This window comes from Anser cygnoides, chromosome 23, assembly GCF_040182565.1.
Source record: "Anser cygnoides isolate HZ-2024a breed goose chromosome 23, Taihu_goose_T2T_genome, whole genome shotgun sequence".
Taxonomy (NCBI): domain Eukaryota; kingdom Metazoa; phylum Chordata; class Aves; order Anseriformes; family Anatidae; genus Anser; species Anser cygnoides.
Genome location: NC_089895.1, coordinates 3,765,480 through 3,787,933, shown reverse-complemented (window position 1 = coordinate 3,787,933; position 22,454 = coordinate 3,765,480). Strand labels below are relative to the sequence as shown.

General features: G+C 46.9%; 1 protein-coding gene across 12 annotated transcripts in view; it reads right to left on the bottom strand.

Annotated features, from left to right (window-relative positions):
- Nucleotides 1-22,454, bottom strand: part of CASZ1 (castor zinc finger 1) — a 279,324-nt gene that overhangs the window by 14,545 nt on the left and 242,325 nt on the right. For all 12 annotated transcript variants that reach the window (XM_066982071.1, XM_066982072.1, XM_066982074.1 and 9 more), the window contains 11 exons: nucleotides 20,325-20,415; nucleotides 18,166-18,330; nucleotides 15,505-15,677; nucleotides 13,907-14,775; nucleotides 12,407-12,548; nucleotides 11,596-11,659; nucleotides 9,092-9,252; nucleotides 5,627-5,749; nucleotides 3,953-4,288; nucleotides 2,159-2,357; nucleotides 1,448-1,619 (listed from right to left, as the gene is read on the bottom strand). In XM_066982071.1, coding sequence (XP_066838172.1) covers nucleotides 1,448-1,619; nucleotides 2,159-2,357; nucleotides 3,953-4,288; nucleotides 5,627-5,749; nucleotides 9,092-9,252; nucleotides 11,596-11,659; nucleotides 12,407-12,548; nucleotides 13,907-14,775; nucleotides 15,505-15,677; nucleotides 18,166-18,330; nucleotides 20,325-20,415 — 2,495 coding nt within the window. The remainder of the gene's footprint in view (nucleotides 1-1,447; nucleotides 1,620-2,158; nucleotides 2,358-3,952; nucleotides 4,289-5,626; nucleotides 5,750-9,091; nucleotides 9,253-11,595; nucleotides 11,660-12,406; nucleotides 12,549-13,906; nucleotides 14,776-15,504; nucleotides 15,678-18,165; nucleotides 18,331-20,324; nucleotides 20,416-22,454) is intronic.

Below are 22,454 nucleotides of genomic sequence, written 5' to 3'. Positions count from 1 at the left end.
GTGAAGACTCGCCCGTTGCCAGGGCAGCCGTGTAGGCTGGGTGTCATATATCATTGTCCTGCTTTGTCTAGCCCCTGCTATCACCTGAAACACCTAAAGTTGAGTAAATAACAGCAACTGCTGAATCTACTGACATGTGTAAATGAGCCCTAGGTGAGTACTGGCACTGGAGTGTTGACACTTATTACCCTGGTTACCACAAACAAGTTGCCATTTGAGTACACATTTTTTTTATGCATGCAAAGCTGAAAAGTTTGGCCCTGGTTATGGTGGTTGCAATGCCCAAGAAAGAACAGCATCGGGCAGGCAGTATGGCATGGCCAAGAAGGACGAAAAGTGTTATTCTGAACTCTCTTTTGTTTCAACCTTAAGCCAGGACCAATAGGGAAGGCTGGGTCTGTGACAACAGCAAGGCACAAGGCAACTAAGTGACTCCCAGGTAGTGAATGCCAGCAGGTCAGGATGGCGCTTGGCTGGAGCTTTCCCTAGGGACTCCCCCCCCACGGCGCAGAGCAATGGGCTTCATTCAGCTCAAGGGTACCTCCCTGGGAACTCATTCTGCTCTCTGCTGCTGCACGTTTGTTTTACCAGCTTTACACTAGAGGCCCTTAGATTGAATAACTGCTGCAGTGCTGCTAATGGTTTTGGCAAGTGGGCATGCCACGGTCTGAGGCTGTGCACTCTGCAGGTGTTTCCTTCGGCCGTGCGCTGGTGGAGGGCTGGGCTCAAGGCACAGCGCTGACTCCCTGCTGCTCACAAGTGGCTGTGGAGAACGGGGTCAGAAGAGGAAGGAGCATTTACTGAATGCCCGTCTCCATACCTCCGTCTCACGCTATTTACCCTTTGGCTTTCAGTATGCAGCCCTGGCAACAGCTACAAAAAAACAACAAAAAAAGTAATCTGAAGCTGCCTGGAGTCAGGTGAAGCAGCAACTGGAGGTCAGTGCAGAAGGACCTTTGAACAAGAGCCTCATCAGAACAGACATTTCCCATATGCTTTTTTTTTTTTTTTTTCCTCCTAAGAGCATCCTTCAACTCTGCCCAAGACGGGCATTAGGCCCAAAGACAGAGAAGTGCCAAAAAAAAAAAAAAAAAAAAAAATTGCCTTGACAGATCAATACCACCGGGGAACCTGTATCTCCAGGTAAGTATATATAGGTGTATGCCTATATATATATATATATATATATATATAAAATCCTCTATACTACAGTTTCTAGTCATTTAAGGTCTTTGGTTTATTTGAGAAAAAAGGAACCCTCATGCTTCAACTCAGGCAGATCAGGAGCAGATTTCTGTTTTAGTCTGTTTCTTGTTTAGTGATTTAATGACCAAATACATCTCTAGCATAGCTCACATGCTCTAGCTCATGGTATTCTTAGCCAGGATGTAGAAAAGACTACATGGGAAGAGTGAGGGGGGGTGTGAGGGGAGTGGAGAAGACTCACCCAGTCTGCCACACTCTTCTCGCTTGGTAAAATACTTGAAGCCATTGGCTGCCCTTCTTTCTGCCTTCTCATGTTTTTTCACATGCCAGGGCAGCTTGGTGGTGATGTTAGTCACAAAGTAGCAGCCAGGACGAAGACAGTGGTAATGCCCTCGCATCCTGAATTCACAGTGCTAGAAGGGAGCAAAAAGGCGGGTTGCTTTAAGCAGATCTAAAACAAACACACTCTCATTTGCCTGCTACTAATGGTTTCCCTCTGAGAGAGGCCCGAACTGATACTCTGGATCATATCTACTTCATCTTCCATAAGCCACAACGCAAACTTGTTCCCGGTCACTTATTCTGCATTGCACTATTCTACACATGAATGACCCCAACACACAGCTAAGATTCCATCACTTCCCCCTAACTGGTGGCTTTTCCGAGTAGTCATCACCAATTTTTAATCTGCTTCATCTTGAGTCTCTTTGATCATTCGAGTTTCCTCATTCTCTTCACTCAAGTCAAATAAACACAAAAGCAGTGGGATTCTCAGTTTGATGGAAACCAAACATTTTGCTAGACCAAGTAATTGAGGCCCTTCCGTGGATCTGTCATTAGACCAGGACTGAGCCTCTTGGCCTCACTTCCTATTGTGTTGTCTACTTGTTCTTGCCCATGCTTCTCCCATGCATATCCTCAGGCCAGGACACTGCTTTTGAATTACTCTTACCTGGTTTGGACAGAGACACTGCAGCGAATAGTAAGCAAACTGGTCTCGCACATTCACCAAGTTATTGTTGGGGTTGATGTGGTCCAGGCAGTGGGATTCTGCTTTGCCAGAGGTTTTGCACACATACTTGCAGTTCCCAAAGAGACAGTGGAAGTGGAATTTGTTGGCATACTTGCAGTCCGTTGCCAGGCAGGGATCACTGGAATACAGCCAAAACCCAATCATCACCTTCACTCATTTCATACATTTGTTTCTTGCCAACGTTTAATTCAAGGGGAGCCCAGCTGAAGCCTCTGTTCCAAACATGGTCTACAGATTTCCCGTAGCCACCTTCCTCTTTAGTAAAATTGATGCTGGCGACCCTACTGCAATGCTAGCAAGCTAGTGCACGGTCTTGATTAAGATTGTTAAAATAACAGCAGTGCATAGTGGGATCTGTAGTCTTTGAGGGCCACACTTTCAATCTAAAGGTCTCTCTCGAGGTCTGGCTAGATGCTGGTACTCCCCTTCTGCCTGTACTTATCTTAGTGGTGATTCGGATTGTTTCTACTGTCTCCGTTTTGTGTAACTGAAATGAAACTCCTGGGTATGCACACTGGAAGATGCCAGGGCTTCCCCTAATTAGACAAGACCTGCAGTGGTCTATTTGATCAGCTAAACAGTTTTGGTACCTTACCCCCTCCACCCATTCCATGGATTTAAGGTTGCACATACAGATCAGAGGTAGCTGAACACTGATCTCTTGGATCCCGAGCACTGTACCCAATGCTACCTACTCAGAGATGTGAAATAGAATTAATGCACGTATTTGAAAGCAGGCAAATATCTGCCAATGTACAGCCCAGAGAGTGATACTCTACCAGCCTGAAAACTAAGCTGTAATGCCTAATGTAATTGTGGTCTCCTGTGTCCTCCTGTAACCAACCTAACTTCTGCCTCTCGATATACCAGAAACAGAACAACCGTCACAGCCCCACTGTGAAACTTCTTTAAAGTTAAAAACCAACCAAACAAACAAACAAAAAAAACCACTTGAGAAAGGTATGTTACCGTCTATCAGCCATACCTCCTTGGGAATGACCGTGTAAACTAACACTACAAAACCAGATGCATGGAATGTCAGGAGACTGACTACACTTGTGGAAGAGTTCAGCCAGAACAGCAGAATTGACAAAGCTGAGGTGAGAGAGGAATGGTCCCTGTTCCTCAAGCTGCTGAGAGCTCCAGTCCTGCTTAAGGCAGAGTCCAAGCACTTGTGTCTCCTCCACTACCTGACCCCCCCCGGCTTCTTCAATGAAAAAATGAAGCTGTATTACTCAGTGTTACAAGTGACATTTGTATGAAAAGGCCACAGATCTTATTTGAGGAGAAATCCCAAAGAAATCCACAAATTTTTTTTCATCAATCATCTGTAAATATCTACTGTTAGTTACCTTAAAACTTTAAAGATGCTACGCTCCCTCTGTAGCCTTCAGTGTCAAAAATACTGCAAAGAGCGTGTATTTCTGTTCACCTCCCATGAGGTATAAAAAAGGCTCCACTGAGCCTTTTTTTATGTCAATAAGTTTATTTCTCCTCTAAACTCATATCTAAAAGTGCTCCCAGCTGTACTGGAAAATCCAGTTTTTTCCCTAGGATAGCTGAGGGTATTTTCTAGAGTATACAGAAGTAACTTTCCTGGAAGATAAAGCCCAGAGTGCCTTCTAGGCAGAAGGCCTCTCAGTGGGTGAATGTAAATGGGATTGCGAGGTTGGAGAGGAAACAAGGAGGCAAGCAGTGTCTACAACAACTTACTTCTCCTGGAACTGGAGAAATCCGGGTTTGACCTGAGGCTTGGCGTTCTCCAGGGAAGTTGTTGCCAAGGGTGAAGTTGCCAGGTTAGGCACTGATGCTGGGATCTGAGGCATCTGGGGTATGGTCGAAGCCAGCTGCTTCCAAGCTAGCAGCGTGGGGGCAGAGGGCACAGTCGCCGGGCTCGGGGTGGGCACGTCGAGGGCAGGAGCGCTCGCCATGGTGGCAGATGTAGCAGATGGTGATGAAGGGGCCAGTGAAGCCTTACTCTCAGTAGTAGTTGAGAAGGGAGACTCAGAGTTACTTTTCACAGCTCCGCCCTCAGTTCGGAAGTGAAAACTGCAAAAAGGTGGAATAATTTAGATACAGCTTCTTGGCCATCGCATATAACGTGATTAAACATCAACGAGAATGTGGCAGTAGTCTGCAAACAAACTAGCTGAGGTGAAATCCTAAAAGGGACTCTGCCCACTTTGTGGAAAGCTTTCCTCCTAGATAATTTGTGAGGAAAAGGGAATTTATTAAGCAGGGTGGAGACAGAAAGGTTCAATAACGTGTTAAAATCAGAGCGGTGCAAGCATGGCTTCAGACAGCAAGGTCAATATGACTCGAGGGCAGCTTCCCATAGCTGTTGTGAGAAGCCAGTCATTTGTAGCAGTGAACCACAGGCCTCCAGCCCCAGAGACCAGCTGGCTAACAGATCTTTCTGTCTTAAACTTTACAATATCGCCTTCCCTTAAAACCCCTTCAGAATCAGCCATGTGGCCAGCTGCTGAAGGCCATACTCATTCTTTACTTGGGCAAATCTTCCACTGCCTTTAAAAGGAACTTGGCACGGGTTTAAACTGCAGATTGCTCCGTAGAAATTAGCAACAACTTCCAGTATCCCACCCTTCCTTTGCCGCTCCCTTCACTGTAACAGTGGGAGCATGGTTTAACTTCATTCTTCACCGAAGAGTCACCTGGAGTTCTGAGCGTGCTGCACAACTGCTGTAATATAGGCCATATGATCTAGTTCTGGCTACCAAACCCTGGACTGTCCACTGCTGCTTTCCAAAACGATGTGAAATGACAAGGGTTTACAACACAGAACGTCACAAGGTGAGGAAGTTGGTCTTGGGCTCGACAGTTTGCTTCAAGATCCTCATCCATATGATATGAGAATCTTAAACAAAGCCATATAAACTAAGGGCTAGGGAAGCTTGTTAAAAAACATTTGTTGTGACAAGAGAAGGAAAAATAAAATGCTTTCCACACTGCAGTGATGGGAAGCTGCTCTACAAAGAGTCTGCATCCAGTGACAGTGGTTGGGGTTACAGGTTCCCCTCCCTCTCATATTCTCTTATTTCTTTATACGGTGTATTTGTGTGCTGGGGGAAATGTCTGTCTCCTTGACCACAATGTCTGTCAGGCAGGCTAGGGAAAAACAAATGCCCACTTCTCAACCTTGCCAGCACCGCGTGAGACACCTGTCACAAACCGAGCACATTTACTGTGAAACAGAATTAAAGAGGACATCGTGTTCTGCAAACATGTCAGCTGAGCACATTCACACAGGAAATGGGTGGGTGCCCAGAGGCTGCCCTCAGGACTGCCCACATTCCTGGTCCTGACCCTCCTCCTGCAGTGTGTGCAGTGTGGAGTCTCCTCCAGGTTTCCCAAGGCTTTCCTACTCACTTGGCATGCTTGATGGCTCCATCCAGGGTGCTGAAGAGGGCACCACATTCTTCCACGACACAGTGGAAATGCACCTTATGCAGAAAGTCGCACTGCGCGTCGCAGAAGTCCTTGGTACCAAACCTGGCCAAAGCAGACAAGCAGGCATCTTACAGAAGGCCCCAGAAGGGAAGCAGTAGTGGAACAGACATTTCTTTTTGTTTTTCAGCTCTACTACCATCCTGTTTTCTCATGTTCCTTCTGGCATTGCTGCTTGATTATGGCCAGTTACATAGGTCTGAACATGCAGAACGAGAACCTAATTTCTCTCCAGCTGGACTTAGTCTGAGTGATTGAACTCCCATTCACTTTTAGTGGGAGCAAAATACAGAACTACTCTGAAACAAAAGGTGAAAAACTTTAATGTTCCTGAGTGTCTGTATATGAAAGTCAGAGCTCTGAGGAATGAACAAAGGTTAGTAAATCTGCTTGAATTTACTGAGAGTACCAAAAGGAAGGAACAACCGTGGTTAATGGAAATCTAGAGCCAGAATCCCCTCCGCCCCCTAACACACACTTAAAATAACAGGCTAGCACATGGATGGGGGAGACAAAGCATCACCTATATAGCAATTACAGCCTAATATGCATAAATAGAGCATAGCACAGTCCCTGAAGTACACGAGAAACGATGCTGCAATGCAAAAAAACAGAGCAAAAGCCATCATCTAAAGTATACCTCTTGCCAGAGGAAATGGTCAAGAGAACAAAAACAAGTAAGCACTGCTCATCCCCTGCTGAGAGTCTTCCTCCTTAGTAGCAAATGTACATACGATTTCAGGAAACTCCAGAATCACAGGGAATCGAGAAATCAGGTAAAAAGCATTGGCAGGAAGGATTTGAAACTTAACAGGGGAATCTTGCATAATTAAGGTACAACAGTCTACAATTGCTCTGATGAGCAGGAAAGCAAGAAACAAACAGCAGCCTGCGTGGTCCCGAGGGGACCTCCTAACGATTTGAAGGTAAAGGAAAAAGAAAAAAAATAATCTTGAACTGGAGAATGAAAGGGCCAGTGGGTGTAGAGAACATGCAGTCAGTTAAGGCTTGCAGGGAGAAGATGAAGGAAAGTAAAGGTGTGATAAGAGAAGAGATAAGAAACCAAGTTACTGCAAGTTAAAGGGGTTGTTTTATCAGGAACAGGAGATTTTGTACTTCAAAATCCTGACAAAAATGGGAGGGAGGTGATGAGTCAAAAATGGCTGCCTTATAAAATTTTCTTTGGACGGGGAAACTAAAGACAAGACAGATAATTAGGGATGAAATGAAGACCTTCTAGAAGAACAGATAAAGAGACTGGCTGGAAAATATAAATATGCACAAGTCAGCCGGTCTGGATGATGCATGTCCTGAAGTGCAATGGAAATTAACTCACAAACTGATTGCATTACTATTTGTTATTTTTTAAGCCATAGAGAAGAGGGAGATACTGGGGAACTGGGAAAAAAAATAAAAAATCTAGGTACTGATTCTTTGAAAAGAAAACAACAACAAAAAAAAAGACAAGTGATCTTTGGCAATTATCATACCTCTAGTCTTAACTTCTCCTTCCAGTAAAGTAATGGAACAAATATTAAGAGGGAGGAGAAAATCATTAAACATCTAGAGGATAAAGGAACCATGAGCAATAAACAGCATCAGGATTATAAAGAATAAATCTTGCCAGACAAATTTAATTGCTTTTTTTGATAGAATTACAAAATTAGTGGATGAAGGGATGCAATATATTTGGATTTTAGTAAAGCGTTTTGATACAGACTTGCTTGCATATGCTTAGAATTAATTCAAATTGGCTTGGATGTGAATGCTACCACACGGATTGAAAACTGGCTGAAGGACCGTAAACAAAGGCTAATGACAAACAGCGACGTATCGAGCTGGGAGGAGGTATCTCGTGAATGCTGCAAGGATGACTTTGGCTAGGTCTGAGCTTATTTAACATCTTCATTAGTAATCTAGGAGAAGGAGTAAACAGCGTGCTAATGAAATTCACAGAAGATACTAAACTGGGAGGAGTTGGCAACACCAACGCAAGACGAGAGAAATAACACAGAGAGAGGCCTTGCAAGACATGAGGAAGGTTCAGCATCGGAGAGTCATATTTGGAAAAAAACAGCTAATACATCGGGGGGTATTTTTATACATAGAGGACTCATGAGAGCAACATTACAAGCAATCCTGTGTAACAGTGGATGGTAAACATGATACATATACATAAGGCAGTATAGATGAAAAGACGGTAGTGCAACTGCGAGCTGCATGTATGGGGCAGAAAGCTTCTGGTGTGGTGATGCAGGAACGGCAGCCCAGTTCTGCAAACAGCAACAACGTGATCAGCAGGCCGAAGAGACTAATTTTCCAAGTCAGATAAAAGGAAGTAAATAAACTTGGTTAAATGATATGCTAGAAGCCTGTGACTAGGAGGTGAAGGACGTGAACTCCAATTGTGGAGAAGACTTCTGCTGTGGTTCAAGGGTATATAACTAGGAGAACTGCAACAAAATTATGAAAAGGGAAATTCAGGCAGCATACTATGAAAAAAGATCCTGACAGTGAAATGTATTATGAGGTAGAATAATGCTCCTAGAGACAAGAGAACAGCCACCCTGCTTGGCATAATTAAAACTAGGCTGGACAAAATGTTTGCAAATGGACTGCAGGGAAGGATCTCACACTAGCCAGGGGCAGAGGGACTAAAAGACCTTCTAGTCTTTTCCATCAAAGTCTGTGATTTACAAAGTGTCCACAGGCATTTGTAGGCAACTATCTGTGTCAGAGCACTAACCCATATGTGTCTGCCGGGGTGTATCTGTGTATGCTCAAAGCCTGTGTCTGTCTGGGCATGTATGTGCATGTGTCTGCGTGTGGGTGAGTTTTGTATCTGTTCCATTTTCCTTTCAAGCCTCCTTGTCTACAACAAAAACAGCAGAAACCATGCAGTTCCCATTCCCCCTTGGACTCCTTGTTTTGCTTCAGTGCACCACTTCTATGATCAGAGGAAATTCCACAACATTTTAAGGCTTCTGTGATCTGTGTGTAACAACTAAACCTGGCCTAGCAGTGGTTCAGTGCTAAGAGTGAGCTATACTTGGTCCCCAGGACCTGCAGACTGGGAAACGTAGAGGAGGAACCTGAGGTATGCCAAGGCATACAGTGCGATGTGTAGAGCTCTGCTCCTGGTTGGCCCTCGTGTTCCCATTGCAAAACAACTGTACGTGGACAGTCATTTCTTACAGGACAGTAACACCTCCTGCGGCCAGCCAGGACTGAGGACTAACTGCACTCCAGAAGGTGATCAGCATATATGACACAACCAGACCTTTAAATTCAAGAGAACTCATCATTCAAACACGAACTAATGAGCCAGACACTATGCAAAGGAAACCGTTTCCCTTTCCTCTACTCCCAGTTCCATGCCCTCCTTACCGGCGCAGGTACATCTTCCATGGCTCAGAGAGCTTCTCCTGGACAAGTGCCTTCACTGCCTTGCCCAAGTACTGTGTTGGCTCCCCAGCCCCAGCCTGGCTGCCATCGCCTTCTGCCTTAATGTTCAGCAGGTTGCCAAGGCTGGCACTGGTCTTGGACATCTGGAACAAGAACAGAGACACTGCATCAAGCCCAGCACGCAGCTGTGGACACTGCCAGTCTGGACGCCCTCAGGACGGTCCCGTGGAAAGCTGTTTCTTCAAAGAGAGAAGCCAAGAAGTCTGCACGGGCTGCCTCAACTGCATCAGCAAGGCTTAGTAACACCTCACTCTGTGGCATCCTCCACCCAGCTGTCACAAAGCCCATCTAGTATTCGTGTCTCTTCTGGGAAGTAGTGAAGCATCTACTCAATACACTGGGAAACTGAGGCGAAGGGAGACGTGCCCACTTAAGTCCTTGGAATTCTTACTAACTTCACTGAAGGACTTATTTCACTTTGTATGTTAAATGGATATATTGTCCACAAAGCAGGACGTGGACTCGTAATTTGCCTCATCTGAAAGGATTCAAATAAATTCTACACCGAGAAGGTTTGGAGGTCCAGGTGCAGGATGTGCAGAACAGAAAAAGGAAGTTACTCAGGAGTGCTTAGAGAGAAAAATTTCTTTCATAATAAATGCACGGTTCCCCAGGCCTGTTCCTGCTTTGCTGCTCTCTCTGACAATAGTTACTTACCTCCAGTAACAACAGTGAAATGCACAGCATGTATAAAACGCAGGATCAGGCCCAATACTTGCACTGAAACTCCACCCACTGGAGGATCTCAAAGCCCTTTATACAGATCAGTTAATTAAGCCTGACAGCCCCCCTAAATAAACTGCAGTACGCTACAGGAACCCTGGCTGTTTGAGCCTCTCTTAATGCCCCCTGAAGGTAAAGCCCCTGCTGCTATGTGGAGACTGCAGTTCTTTATGGCTGGAGCCAGAAATTCAGCTCTTTTTTTTTTTCTGTAAAGCTTTTTTTTAATTATTTTTTTATTTTTTATTTCTAGGCAAATAATAAAGGTTTTCTCTACCAACAGAAATTGTGTGCAGCAAGAAGATGAAGAAGCAAGCATGGTGTCTTCCTGAGCACACAGAGCTTGGGTCTGCAACCCTCTAGTCTTGGAACAGGCTCCTTCAAATCAGCGGGCTCTATTCTTTGCTGCTTTATGTCATTATTTAATCCCCTTCCTACTTTAAAGAAGGAAGAAACCTGAAGAATTGTGTTTTATACCTGCGCTGCACTTATTTTGCATAATACAAAGAACCTTTATGCTGTGGTGCATGCCTTTATGCTGTACCTTTATGCAGGGCTGCACACAAGCAAATGTTTATTCCTAAACATATGCCTCAACTGGAGATTTTCAAGCGAAGCATCTATTGAAAAAGAATTTTCCTGAGCTGGGGCCTTCAGAAGGACTCAGGATCTCCAATAGCAGACTTACTAAATAGATTTACTCACTAGAGAAAGAACCGCGTATTTGGAATCACTAGAGGGATAGCATGCAGGAATGAGTAAGAAATTAAACTTAAAAGGGAACACCAGAAATCCAATGTAACAGAGAACCAATGAAGAAGGGAAGTGGTAGAAGGATAAAACTAGAAATGAAAAAACACGTGAAGAAGAGTGATGGAATAACAGAGAAAGGAGTCGAGAGACTACCCGACAAAGTCACTTTGCCCTCTCTTGAGGGTTATATGGCCTTGATGCATGTAACGCCCAGAGCCAAGGGGATGGCAATAGTTATGCCTGTAAAACCTATCACAGTGGAATATTAAAGCATGGCTCAAAGGCGGCCCTGATCTCTAATGCAGTTGTACACAACAGGAAAATTAATCTTGGTACAGTAGAATTTATCATGTGAAAGGGAAATATATATTTGAGATGATGTATAATTTAAGGAAAAAGTAAAGAAAAAGAAACTCTGCATTATTTAAAATAAATATTCTATAACATGGTAAAGTGGGCTCTGTTGGACACCATTACTCACACTAGAAAGGCAGAAATTGATGATTTCGGCCGAAAACTTCTGATTTTTTTCTTATTCTCTTTCATAAAAACAAATGATTCTCCTCCCCCTCCCCCAATGAAAGAAAACGTTTGAAGTAAATAAAAAAAATGAGTAACTATAAAAAGAGAGCGAGAGAAGTTGCCAGGTTCTGGAAATAAAAATGGGGAAAAAAAAATCTTTCGGAGCCCTCCTCTGTCTAGAAAGGATGAAAAAAAAGGTGTCAGAGGCTGCAATATATTTCTTCAGCCAGTTCATTAAATTAATTCGTAAGCAGTGGCTCTGAAATTATACCCGATGAAAAATGGTCTCAAAATTTAAATGGTACAAACTCATCTTATTAGAGGCAAAACATTAAAAAACAAACGCATCTCTTCCCCCCTCCCTCCCCGCCATCGCAGCTTTAATTTCTCTTGGTGGGGGGAATGAAAGGCGTTTGATGGATGGCTCTTACCTTATTCATAAGCGAGGATAAAAGAGATGAATTTGCCGAGACTGTGTGGCCATTTGATTCATTACTGGAACACACAAACCAACAGGGTTTAGTTAAGATGTGCACAGGGACTGTGAGCACTGAGATTAATCCTTCTCCCTTCAAGCTGCCTCACTCCTCACCTGCTGCATCCGGAGGAAGAGAATGATGCCCACCCTCCCTTGGGCAGGTCAAACTCTTACTGGCGATAGCCAAGACAGAAAGGAAGAGGGTTGCAAGTTTGCTGAATTCAGTTCTTTCAGCTATTAAACAATCCGGACCTCTTCCCCAGTGCCCACACCATCACACTCTTTTATCAGCTGACTCACAACCCACTCCGTATTTTTTCTCCTACCTATTTGAACTTTCAAAACTACACTGCAAAACCAGGGGAGCAGGCAAGGCCACAAACCTTATGGCCACAGCTACGCACGCTGAAAGGCAACCTGAGTATTTGACAGGCATCGGTAATAGTTCTAGCTGACTGTAAGTGCTGGGGTCCTTAACTAAGGCTTGTTTAAGTAAAGTATGGCAAGGAACGTATACAAGGGTCGAAGTGGAGCAGGCTCAGGTATCCCCAGTATCAGTTCCGCTGCAGTTTTTGCACACAGGACAATCCCCAAGCACTCCTAGTCTCAGGAAAGCTTTTGGACAAGTGGGACAGAGGCTTTGAGATAGCGAACTCAGCTGTTCTGTGGTCCATCCCCTCAGCTACGGGTTAGCACGTGCCAGACCCAGGCCAGCTCTTGGTGCTGGACAGGCCTGAACGCCCCTGCGTGCACTCGTCTCTCACCCGTGATCCTTGACGCTCAGGTCCAGGCTGTGCTCCTGCAGGGACTCCTGACCGGTGCCGGAGGACGATCCCATGGCCTCCACCGGCTCCTGCTTCACCTGCACTGGATTGAACCGTCCGGGAGCTGCTGGCTGTCCATTCCCTGCTCGAGAAAGGCACCGAAATCAGGTTGGAAAAATTCAAATGAAAAAGGTAGCTCGAAGATGGGGTTGCAGTGGCAAATACAGAAGTTAGATCACTAGCACAACTGCGTAAATGGAAAAAGCACAGAAAAAGTGTGGGGGGAGGGAAGGGCCAGGATTGCTGGTCAGCATTTATTGCCAAGATGACATGATGGGTTCTGACGTCCACTCCAGCGTGGAAATTCTTCAAGTGATAATTATTGCAAAATTATGTCAAAGTTGTCCAGGCTATGGGCCCTTTAAAGGAGAAGGGCGGAAGGAGCGTGGGGGAGACCTGATTCTCTGCACAAACTGTCATAACTAATTTGCGGGGCTGCCTCTTAAGCGTTTATTAAAGACTCCGTTAATGCTGAGGCAATGTGGCAGCTTTCGACTGCTAGTCAGGCCCCCGTCCCCGTCCCCAGTCCCAGCGTTGCTGTAGCGACGGCAGCGGCCTGCCACTGCGCCTGCCCAGCAGCACCATCTGCCCAGGCCGGGGCTATCGGAGGTGACAGCCACCGGGCCCGGCCGGCCGCCGACCCCTCGCCGCCACCTTGCCCCCACAAAACGAGGGGCTCTTCGTCGTGGCAGGGGGGTTTGTGCCAGGCCCGTGAGGTATAAAGTCGAATTAAAGGAAGGGGGAAAAGGAGGAAGAACTCGGAAACAAATTAGAGAGAGAAGAAAAAAAAAGATGAAGAAGAAAAGCAAAGAAAAAAGGAGGGGAAAAAAGTTGCTGACAGGAACATGTCTGCGGAGCTTTCTTCCACAATCCCCAAGTGACTAAAATATTAATTTACCCTCCGGCAGTACAGCTGACGGCGAGCTGCTTCTCAGCCAGCAAGTGGCATTTTATTAAAAAATAAAGGAAAATCGTTCCCTCAATGACCTTTCTCTGCTTTAGGAAACAATTTTTCAAATAATAATTTTAAAAGCATGTGAAAGTTCCCCTCCCTCTTTCACCACATGCACTCGTCCCGCTCCCTCCTCGCCTGCTCTCGGGCAGGAGGGCCCACGGGCAGCGCTTGTGGTGTCGGCTGCGGGGCAGCCCAGAGCTGGGGGTGCCACCAGGCAGAGCCCCCCCGACCCCACACTGCCAACTGGGTGCTGGCTGAGATCAGCAAGAGGCTGTGGAGGCACTCCCAGGTGCCGAGATTGCCTTCGAGGGTTCACTTGCTCCAAGGGTCACGACCGAATTTATTCTCCCATTTCTGCTCCTTTATTACCCCCTTCCCCACCTCCAGTCCCCTGGACAACCAGGTGGCTTCTCATTCCCTCCTCTCCATATCATCAGGCACTCTTTTTCCTCCCACTAGCAGGACAACCGATGGGAGTAACTCACCTGCTTCGAGTGCCACAGAGGGCTTTAGTGCAGCTGCTGCCAGCCTGGCCATCATAGGAGAGATTAATCCCTTGCTAGCAGAGATCCTTTCCATTATGGATGCCGCTGGAGCCGGAGAAGAAGTAGCCGAAGGCTCACCAGATCCTGAGATGGCCTGGGATGAGGAATCTGTAGGAGCAGATGATGTTGGATTGGCGCCGGACGAACCAGCAGCCATCAGATTAGCTGAGCTGGCAGGAAGCGGCGTGGAGACCCGGCTGGGGATGATGGGGAAGAAGGATCCAGCTGTTCCAGGAAGTGCTGAGTTGGAGAGTGCCAGGGCCAAGGGAATATTGCTGGGAAGAGCCTGGGAGAGCAGGCCAGAGATCTTGGTGGCTGGTGTCATGCTGTTGGCAGGCTTGCTGGCCTGCGAGGAAGCAAGCTCGGCAGCAGAGGAGGGCGCAGCTGGGACTATGAGAGAAACGGAAGACTGTTGACTGGTGGGGGAGGCACTCAGGCTGGAGTTCTTGGAGCTCATAGCGGAGAAGTCAATAAGGTCATCGTTACTGGACTCCTCTTGCTCATTATCCTTGGATCCCAGGAGAGAGGCAGGCAGGCCCAGCACTCCCGAGCTCCGGATGTGCCGGCGCTCGTGCTTGCGTTTATGGGAGGTCATCTGGCTGGTGGAGGTGAAGGTGAAGCCACAGCCTGCCCTTATGCAGTGGAAGTGGTTGGTGGCCTTGCTGTAGACACAGCCCTCATACTTGCATTCCTCATACTTGTAGAACTTCTTGAAGCCATCCTTGGCATAGGCATCATCTTTGATGTGGTAGCTCTTGTGCTTCTCAATGTCACACTTGTTCTTGAAGGTGAAGGTACACCCAGGTCGCCTGCAAGGGCATCGAGGAGGAGAGAGTGGTTGGCTGTGCGGGCCAGGAGCACAACGCAACTGCTGTCACCTGCCACCCTCTGGGATAAGGACTGGGGGCCAGTATGAGACAGTGGCCCTGGCTGCAGAGGGGCTAAAGAGCTTTATGTGGGCCAACCTGTGACATCAAGTCAAGCAAAAAATGCTGCCACTTGAGAGCTTGGAAGCCAGCTCAACACTGAGAAACAACCAGGATAACATGAGGTTGCAAGAACCCACCACTGCAAGTTCCAACCAAAACAGCAGCTAAAGGGGACTAAGATACAAACTGTGCTTTCCCACTCTTCCTGAGAATGTGAGAAATCAACAGAAGAGCATTTGTGTACAGAAGGCAGAGTCTGGCCTGAAAGGGAGGAGCTGGCTGGAATGAACTCTAGCATGAAAGTGCCATTAGCAGCGTATTAGTGCCCTCCCCCATCCCCGAGTTGAACACTGTCAGGGATGAGCACTGTGATCTCCTTCCCCAGTGATTCCCGGATCTGTTTTCTTTATTTCCTCAGATCACCGCAGACAACAACAAACCTGGGAATCACATCTGCCCCGGAGCACGAGCTCTCACAAGAGCAGCATGGAGAAGGCCATGTCAGGGTAGACTGAGGCCCTGAGCACAATCCTGAATTTACGACGTGGCAGGAGGCAAACAGACCCTCCGTCTCAGAGGCAGGATTCCCGTCCTTTCCTGCTATCTCACCTGCAGTGAAAATGAGTGGTTTTCTGCCCGTAGAACTGGCATTCCACAGTGCCACAGTCCTCCGTGGCACGGAACCGCTGAAACCCGTCATTGATGAGCTGTGTGTTTTTCTTGTGAAAGTTCTCATGGGTCATCACGTCCGAGGTGCTTGTGTAGACCTTGTTACAACCCACCTACCCCAGGCAAAACAGGGCGTCATCAGTATAGTGTTCTAATACCATGATCTTATTAACATCAGCAGTAATAAACATATGAGCAGCACACACATATTTCAGAGTTCCATTTGGACATTTCTCCTAGGAGTATTAAGTCATCACTTTAATTCCCAGTTTAAAGACTGATAGAGCAGTCACGAACAAAAGCAACTCTCCGGGCAGAAAAAAGGGGAGGATGCAAAGAGATAAAAGACCAGCTACAGATAATCGTGTCTGTTTGGGAAGAAAAGAAGCAGAGTTCCTGCTCCTGAGGAGAAAAGAACAGACCGACAGATGCCATTACTTTTTGTCATCTTGGAGCGACATGGAACAGAGTAAGACTTGCATCTATTTGGGGGATGTGAAAGTGCCTGGGAATTAGTTATTTACATCTTCCTTCCTTCTGGAAGAAAGGCCGGGTAGTGCAACACGAGGCCAATCTTTTGAGCTTGTAATATACAGGTTTCATTTGGGCAAAGCACAAACCCTATGTTCAGCTGATCTTAGCAAACTGGTGGCTTTTTTTCCCTGTCACTGTTCAAGACTACCACTTCAATAATGTTAAACTCGTGCAGCAAAATGGGAATGGTGTGACGAAGACGGAATGCTGAAAACCTGCCTTCCTCTGGGTAAAGCGGGCAACTTTGCCATATTGAGTAAAAAAACACTGGAATCTGAAAACGTCCTCAGCCCTGCTGAGGGAGGATTTTTTTTTCCTTTTCTTCTCTAGCACAACGTGTGCCAATGCCTGCACCATCTCAGAAGTGAAGAGAACGAAAACACCACCTCTCAGTTCAGCCCAGGTTGATTCAAACAGGCAATAACAAAACCCATGACAAATACCCAGAAAAAAAAATAAAAAGGATCTCCAGCTATTTCCAATATAAAAGAGCCTCTCTCTCTCTGCACTGACACCTTGAAAAAAGACAGACCCTGCACGGCATTAAAAAAAAGAATTAAACAAAAACCTCCTTAGGAATAATTTGCAATGCAGCTCTTGGTGCTAAAGCCTAAAAAAATGTCAGTTTATATAAACAACTAACTGAATTTTATCCACACCAATTATGGACATAAAGAAAAAAAAACCCATGAGATGGATGGCACAAATCCTGCCATTTAAGCAATATTTTCTTTAATTGGGAGTTTATGTTCGGACACCTTTCCTGTAAGACACTGCTTACATGGGCATTATTTTACTGGAAGACAGTGGGCACAGAATGGAATTACCCATATATAGTTGTGGAAAAGAGGGTCTCTATTCAAAGGCAGAGTGACTTAAAGCTGTGAAACGTTCCTTGTACTCTAAAAAAATTAAACAAATCCCATCCTGGTCGATTGAAGAAACTGAGCAATGAATATTATGAAGAATAACAGAAAATGTCCTCAAGAGAAAGTCACATGAAGTTCCCAATTTATCAACAGCTTGTAAGCACATGCTTAAACCAACCCCTATTCAGGACAGTACTTGAGTGCATGCCTAACGTTTAAGTATGTGCTTAAACCCCATTGACTTCAGAGAGCTTACCTGACTTCAAGTCAAACATATGCTTAAGTCTATCCCAGCAAAGCATTTAAGCATGTGATTAAGGCCTTGTGACTGTAACTGGGGTCTTAAACTGCTGGGATCGGGCAGGAAGGGAGACAGGAGTTAGAAAAGCTTTTACTAAGGACTGCCTGATTCTTCTCAGTTTGCAACATTCTCACAGCAATGGTTTAGGCCATGATTTTAATGAAACAAGCATATATCAAACCCTCTAATCTAAGGCACAATCAGGGTAAGACCTAAACAATTTGGTGTGTCCGTGTTTAAAAACAGCAAAGGGGTCACAGTTACATCCGGGCAGCAGCCCCAGCTCCGGGCACGCTGCTGTTGGAGCCTGGCTCACAGCTGTGAATCAAAGCTCACAGCTGACACTACAGAAAAGTAAACTCCAGTACCACTGGCAGAGGAGATGGAGAACCAGGGGTGTCAAGCCTAGATAGGTGACATTAAAATTTAATTACTTTAGAAACTGATTATGGAGGAAATGAACCCAATGTTAAAGGGCAGATGTTTCACAGAAAAGTCTGATTTTTAAGGGAGTGCCAGACCAGATTTGGTGGAGGCAGCAAAGTGCTGCTGCAGAGAGGCCCCCAAATCTCAGAGAAGGGACTTGCCTGAACAAGTGATGCCCAAGACTGCAAGAAAACCTCGAGCCCTTTGCCTCACTGCATGCACAAGGCTTCTACAACCAAGTAGAAGCGGACAACTGCAGCGAGGGAACAGCCTCTCTGGAGAGGAGCCTGAATCGGAGGCGAGCAGGACAGGCTCAGAGCATTTTTTCATCGCCCCTTTGCTCTCTAGCAAGGAAGGGTTGGGCTGCCTGGACACGAGGCTCCTTTCAGTCCACCCAGAAAGGACTCAGCTCGCACAACAGCTCTCTGTTCACTTTGTGTGCTACCACGGTGTCCCCGGCGCAGCCATTACCTGCATGCAGTGGTAGTGTGTGCTTTTCCCGTTCAGGTGGCAGCCATGGTAGTACACGCTGCAGTCATCCAAGGGGCTGAAGCGCATGAAGCCGTGCTGGAGGGAATTATCACGTTTCTTGTGCATGTTGTAATGCCGAATCACATCCTGTTTACTAGTGAATCTCTGGAGAGATAGAGAGACAGACAGAGTGAGACACACGTGATGGGAGTGGGTGAGTAATCCTGGGGGCAGGGATTTTTTGTTGTTGTTGTTAATAAACTTATGGTACCGGGAGTCTAAAGCTCAGCAGCGGTCACCCCAAGAGAGTCAGATTAAAGACAAACTGTGTGCGTGTATTTTCTTGGTAAAGGGAAAGTGTATGCACATGAAAATTTTTAAGTAAACATGACACTGGGGTGATGTCCAGAATATGCTCCCTGCAGCTTTAAGACTGCAATTCTTCTAACATAATTTTAGCTGCTACTATCTCAAGAACTGCTATAGTTAGAAAGCAAGCCAGTGAACTAAACAGCCTGCAAGAGAGTAATCCCAGCTTCCAAATCCCTCTCTGTAGTGGTTAGCAAGACACTGGCTGCCACATTCATGTCAGAGTAGAAAACACTGGGAAAAACACTCTGCTCTTTTACAGCACCTTCCCGTTATCAGTCGTCTGCCACCCCTGCAAGGTGGGATGGCTGTATTAGGGAACAGAGGCACAGAACTTCCTTCCAGTCACAGGAAAAGCTGGTAGCAGAGCTCAGAGCTAAATCTGGATGACCAGAAGATCCCTTTCGCCGTCTACCTGCTTGAAGTAATGAAGGGGTACCCCACTCTCGGAGCAGGCTAAGTGCCTTTAAAATGAAGCTTTTTATTTCTACTTCCCACAGACATCAATATTTAACAGAGAAGGTGGGAAAGTAAATCTGATTTTTTAAAAGAAATCAATATCCATTTATTTTGAGGAGTAATTGAAAAGGCCTGTATTCTAATGTTTAACAACTTTTCTAGTCTCCCTCACAGGAAACAAATGATTATCGCTTCCACTCTTTCCTCCTATAATATCAATCCTGATCAATCTCGTTGGTATTGGCATGGGAATAGATGGATATAGATTTCACCGGGAATCCCTCGGAGGCTGGAAGTATGATTTCCCAGGGCGTACGTACAGGATTGCTATTGCCAATCATCGTTAATTTGTGCCCACTTATTACAGAGCGTTACTTATTATAAAATATATCTCAGCCATAAAATAATTTGCATTTTAAAAAGCAGCCTAAATCCTTATTCCCTGCGAGACCAGACAGCTCCTTTGCAAGCAGCTTCCAGACTCCTTAGGAAATAATCATGAGGCCAATCATAATAATAGTTTTTTTCTCTCTTTCCATTCTTTGTGTTTCTCTCTTCGTGGTGCACAGCTATCTGTGCCGCAATTGGGACGGACTCATCTCGGTTACCGAACGCTGGGCTGGCAGGACACTACACGCATCCCAGAGAAAAACCCTCCTTGGATCAATAGAAACCCACAGTCGAGCTCGGCAGAGCCAGATCAACTTCCCGCGCTGTGGTCAGGCTCATTCCTTTGAGACCAAAAGGTCTCCTGGGGTAGGGCAGGACTTGTGTCTGCTGCACGGTAGAGGCGAACTCTGGGATTCCCCCTTACACACACGCAGCCTGACCACAGAAGTGGCAGAGGCGAGCTCACAGACCTGGGAAGAGGGTAAACACACACGGCACGTGACTCGGCTGCCTTGACGTCGCTGCCCTGGCACTTCTCCCAGCAATTACGGCATCGCACATGCTCCTGCCCCCACGCTCTCCCCACAGATCCCGGCCTGCTGCTGGTCTTATTGGGTGTTTTGTTGCAGCTACTGCTGCTACAGCCTCGCTTGGGCAGCAGGAGGGGAAGAGGCAGACTACCAGAACAGCATGCCCTGGTTTCAGGCACAATTTGTAACGAGGCAGAATTTATTCTCCTGGTTTCGCTGATGTAAATCTGGAGTAGCTCCCACTGACTTGAGCTGATCTATATTCTAGCAAATTCAAAATATATCTTGCCCTCTTTTCAGAGACAAAGAGCGATGAGGCATGTGTGCGTGTGGGACGAAGCACGGGAAGACACGAATCTTCCCGAGGCAGGACTTGGGGAGCTGTGCTGATCCCTCTTCCCGTTCCCTTACCTGGTAGTTGCACTCTGGGTCAAGGCAGTGGTAATGTTCTCGGTACTGGTATGCACAGTGTATGTGTCCACAGTGCTGGCTGCCAGAGAACCTGCGAGCACGAGAAGAGCACAGAAGGGAGAAAGGAAGAGAGAATGAAACGGTGTCCTGACAGCAGTGTCTGTAAGCACGGCACAGATGAAGTAGTCCCACTCCTTCATCCCACATATTTAGGTCATCAAACCCCATCGACTTTACCACCTCCGAGGATGGTGATCCCTCCCACCTTCCCTTTGTTATTTGTCACTGCTTAAAAAGGTGTTTCCTGAGCAAGATCCTTCTGGGCTTTTACTTCCCCGAGCTGCATGTGCTTTACTTTGAAATTCACCTCCATTATTTAGAAGCCGCTTACCTGGGGAAGAGTAAGAAAGTGCGGTTGGTTCCCTGAACTAAATACCACACAGTTCTAGTTTGGATGCCTCAGCAGTGAGTTTCAGAAACTTCCCACACCACGAGGAGACAAATTAGCATTGGTCAAATACGGACCCTGGGCATGTGCACATCCAGCAGGACCTCAGAAAAGCTCAGGCATTCGTTTGTTTGTACAAGTTATGCCTTGATGTGTTTTTTTTCCTAGTTGCAATATGGTGTCACGCTACTGAGAAGGCTGCAAAGCAGCAGAGGGTAAGCCACAAAGGCAGTGGAAAATCGTGGCAAGATTATGTAGGAGCTCTTCCAGTAAGATGGAGAGAGTAATGGAAGGACAGGAAGATGGATCAGAACGAACGCTGCAGGCAGACCTGTGTGCGCGTCCTTCCCCATGCACAACAGCGCTGACCAGTCCCGCTAATCATTATTTTCCATGTGGATGCAGCGTTTGCTCACGACAAGATACTGCAGGGCAGAACCACAGGCCTTCCAGCCTGCGTTACGTGCAATTAAGAGCAGGGCACAAGCAGCAGCAGCCGGCAACGCACACCCACTCCGTTCGCCGCCACCCAGCCTTCCAGGTAACAAATCTGGGAAGTCCTGGCATACGGGGTGGGAAAAAAAGGCAGAAAGGCCGTACGGTATCTGCAGACAAACGGACACTTGGACTGACAGATCAGTAACTGGTGGGAAGGGTGGTGCGGCGCCAGGCTGATCCGTGCAGTAATCTCTGGTGTGTGTTCCAGAGGAACCTGGAGGAGCTGGAGAGCTTGAAAGGGAAAAGCAGCGGAGGGAAGGGGACTCAGAGGGGAAACATTCAGAGATAAAGTGCCATCTGCTCAAAGGTTCCTCACGTCACTTTGTGCTAAACACACCGGGAGCGCACATGATAAAGGGCATCAGAAAGAAATAAGGAAGGAGAGAGGGAAAAAAAGGAAAAAAAGGGGGGTGAAGGTGTTCTGGGGCAATGGGTGGAGGGGACAGGAGCAGGGAAGATTGCGGAGCATTGTAAGGAGGGGTAGCACTAAGCTGCAGGGCAGGAAAGGGAGCCGGGATGAAAAGCAGCACTAAATATACATCCTGAAGTGCAGTGAGGAAGAGGAGGTCAACTGTGGAGACAGCAGGGCCTCCTGGAGATGGAAAGGGGACTTAATTGACAGAAAAGATAGACAATGCTAAAAAATTAAATGACTTCTTTGCCTCAGCATTCACAAAGGGAGACGGGGACAGATGCCAGGAGCAGACTTGCCTTTCCCTGGGGAAGGAGAAGAAATACTGCAGGAAATCGGGATCACGCCAGAACAGGTGACTGAGAAACTGGAACAAACCCCGGCAGCGGAGAAGAAACAAACCACAAGGCAAACAGCAACGCTGGCTGCGCAAACAGAGGTGTGGAGCTGGGAGCGGAGGCAACGAGCCCGGCCGGCGGCGGGGCAGCGGCGAGGCTCGCACGGGGCACGGGCAGCAGCTTGAGTCACCGGGACACGAAGCAGCACCCAAGCAGCCGGTCCTGCTGCTCCGGGGCTGTGTGTCAGCAGCGTGGAAAGGCCGAGGAACTGCTCGGCGGAAAGCTTCCTCCCTGCTGCAGGGATGAGATGGGGAGGAGAGAGCAAAGGGCTGGAGGAGTGGGGAGTGCTGGCCAGGCAGGGAGGAGGGGAAGAGAGAGAGCTGGCAAAGGCAGCTCTCCGGCAGAGCTGTCCAAAAGGGCATCCCAAGCGAGGA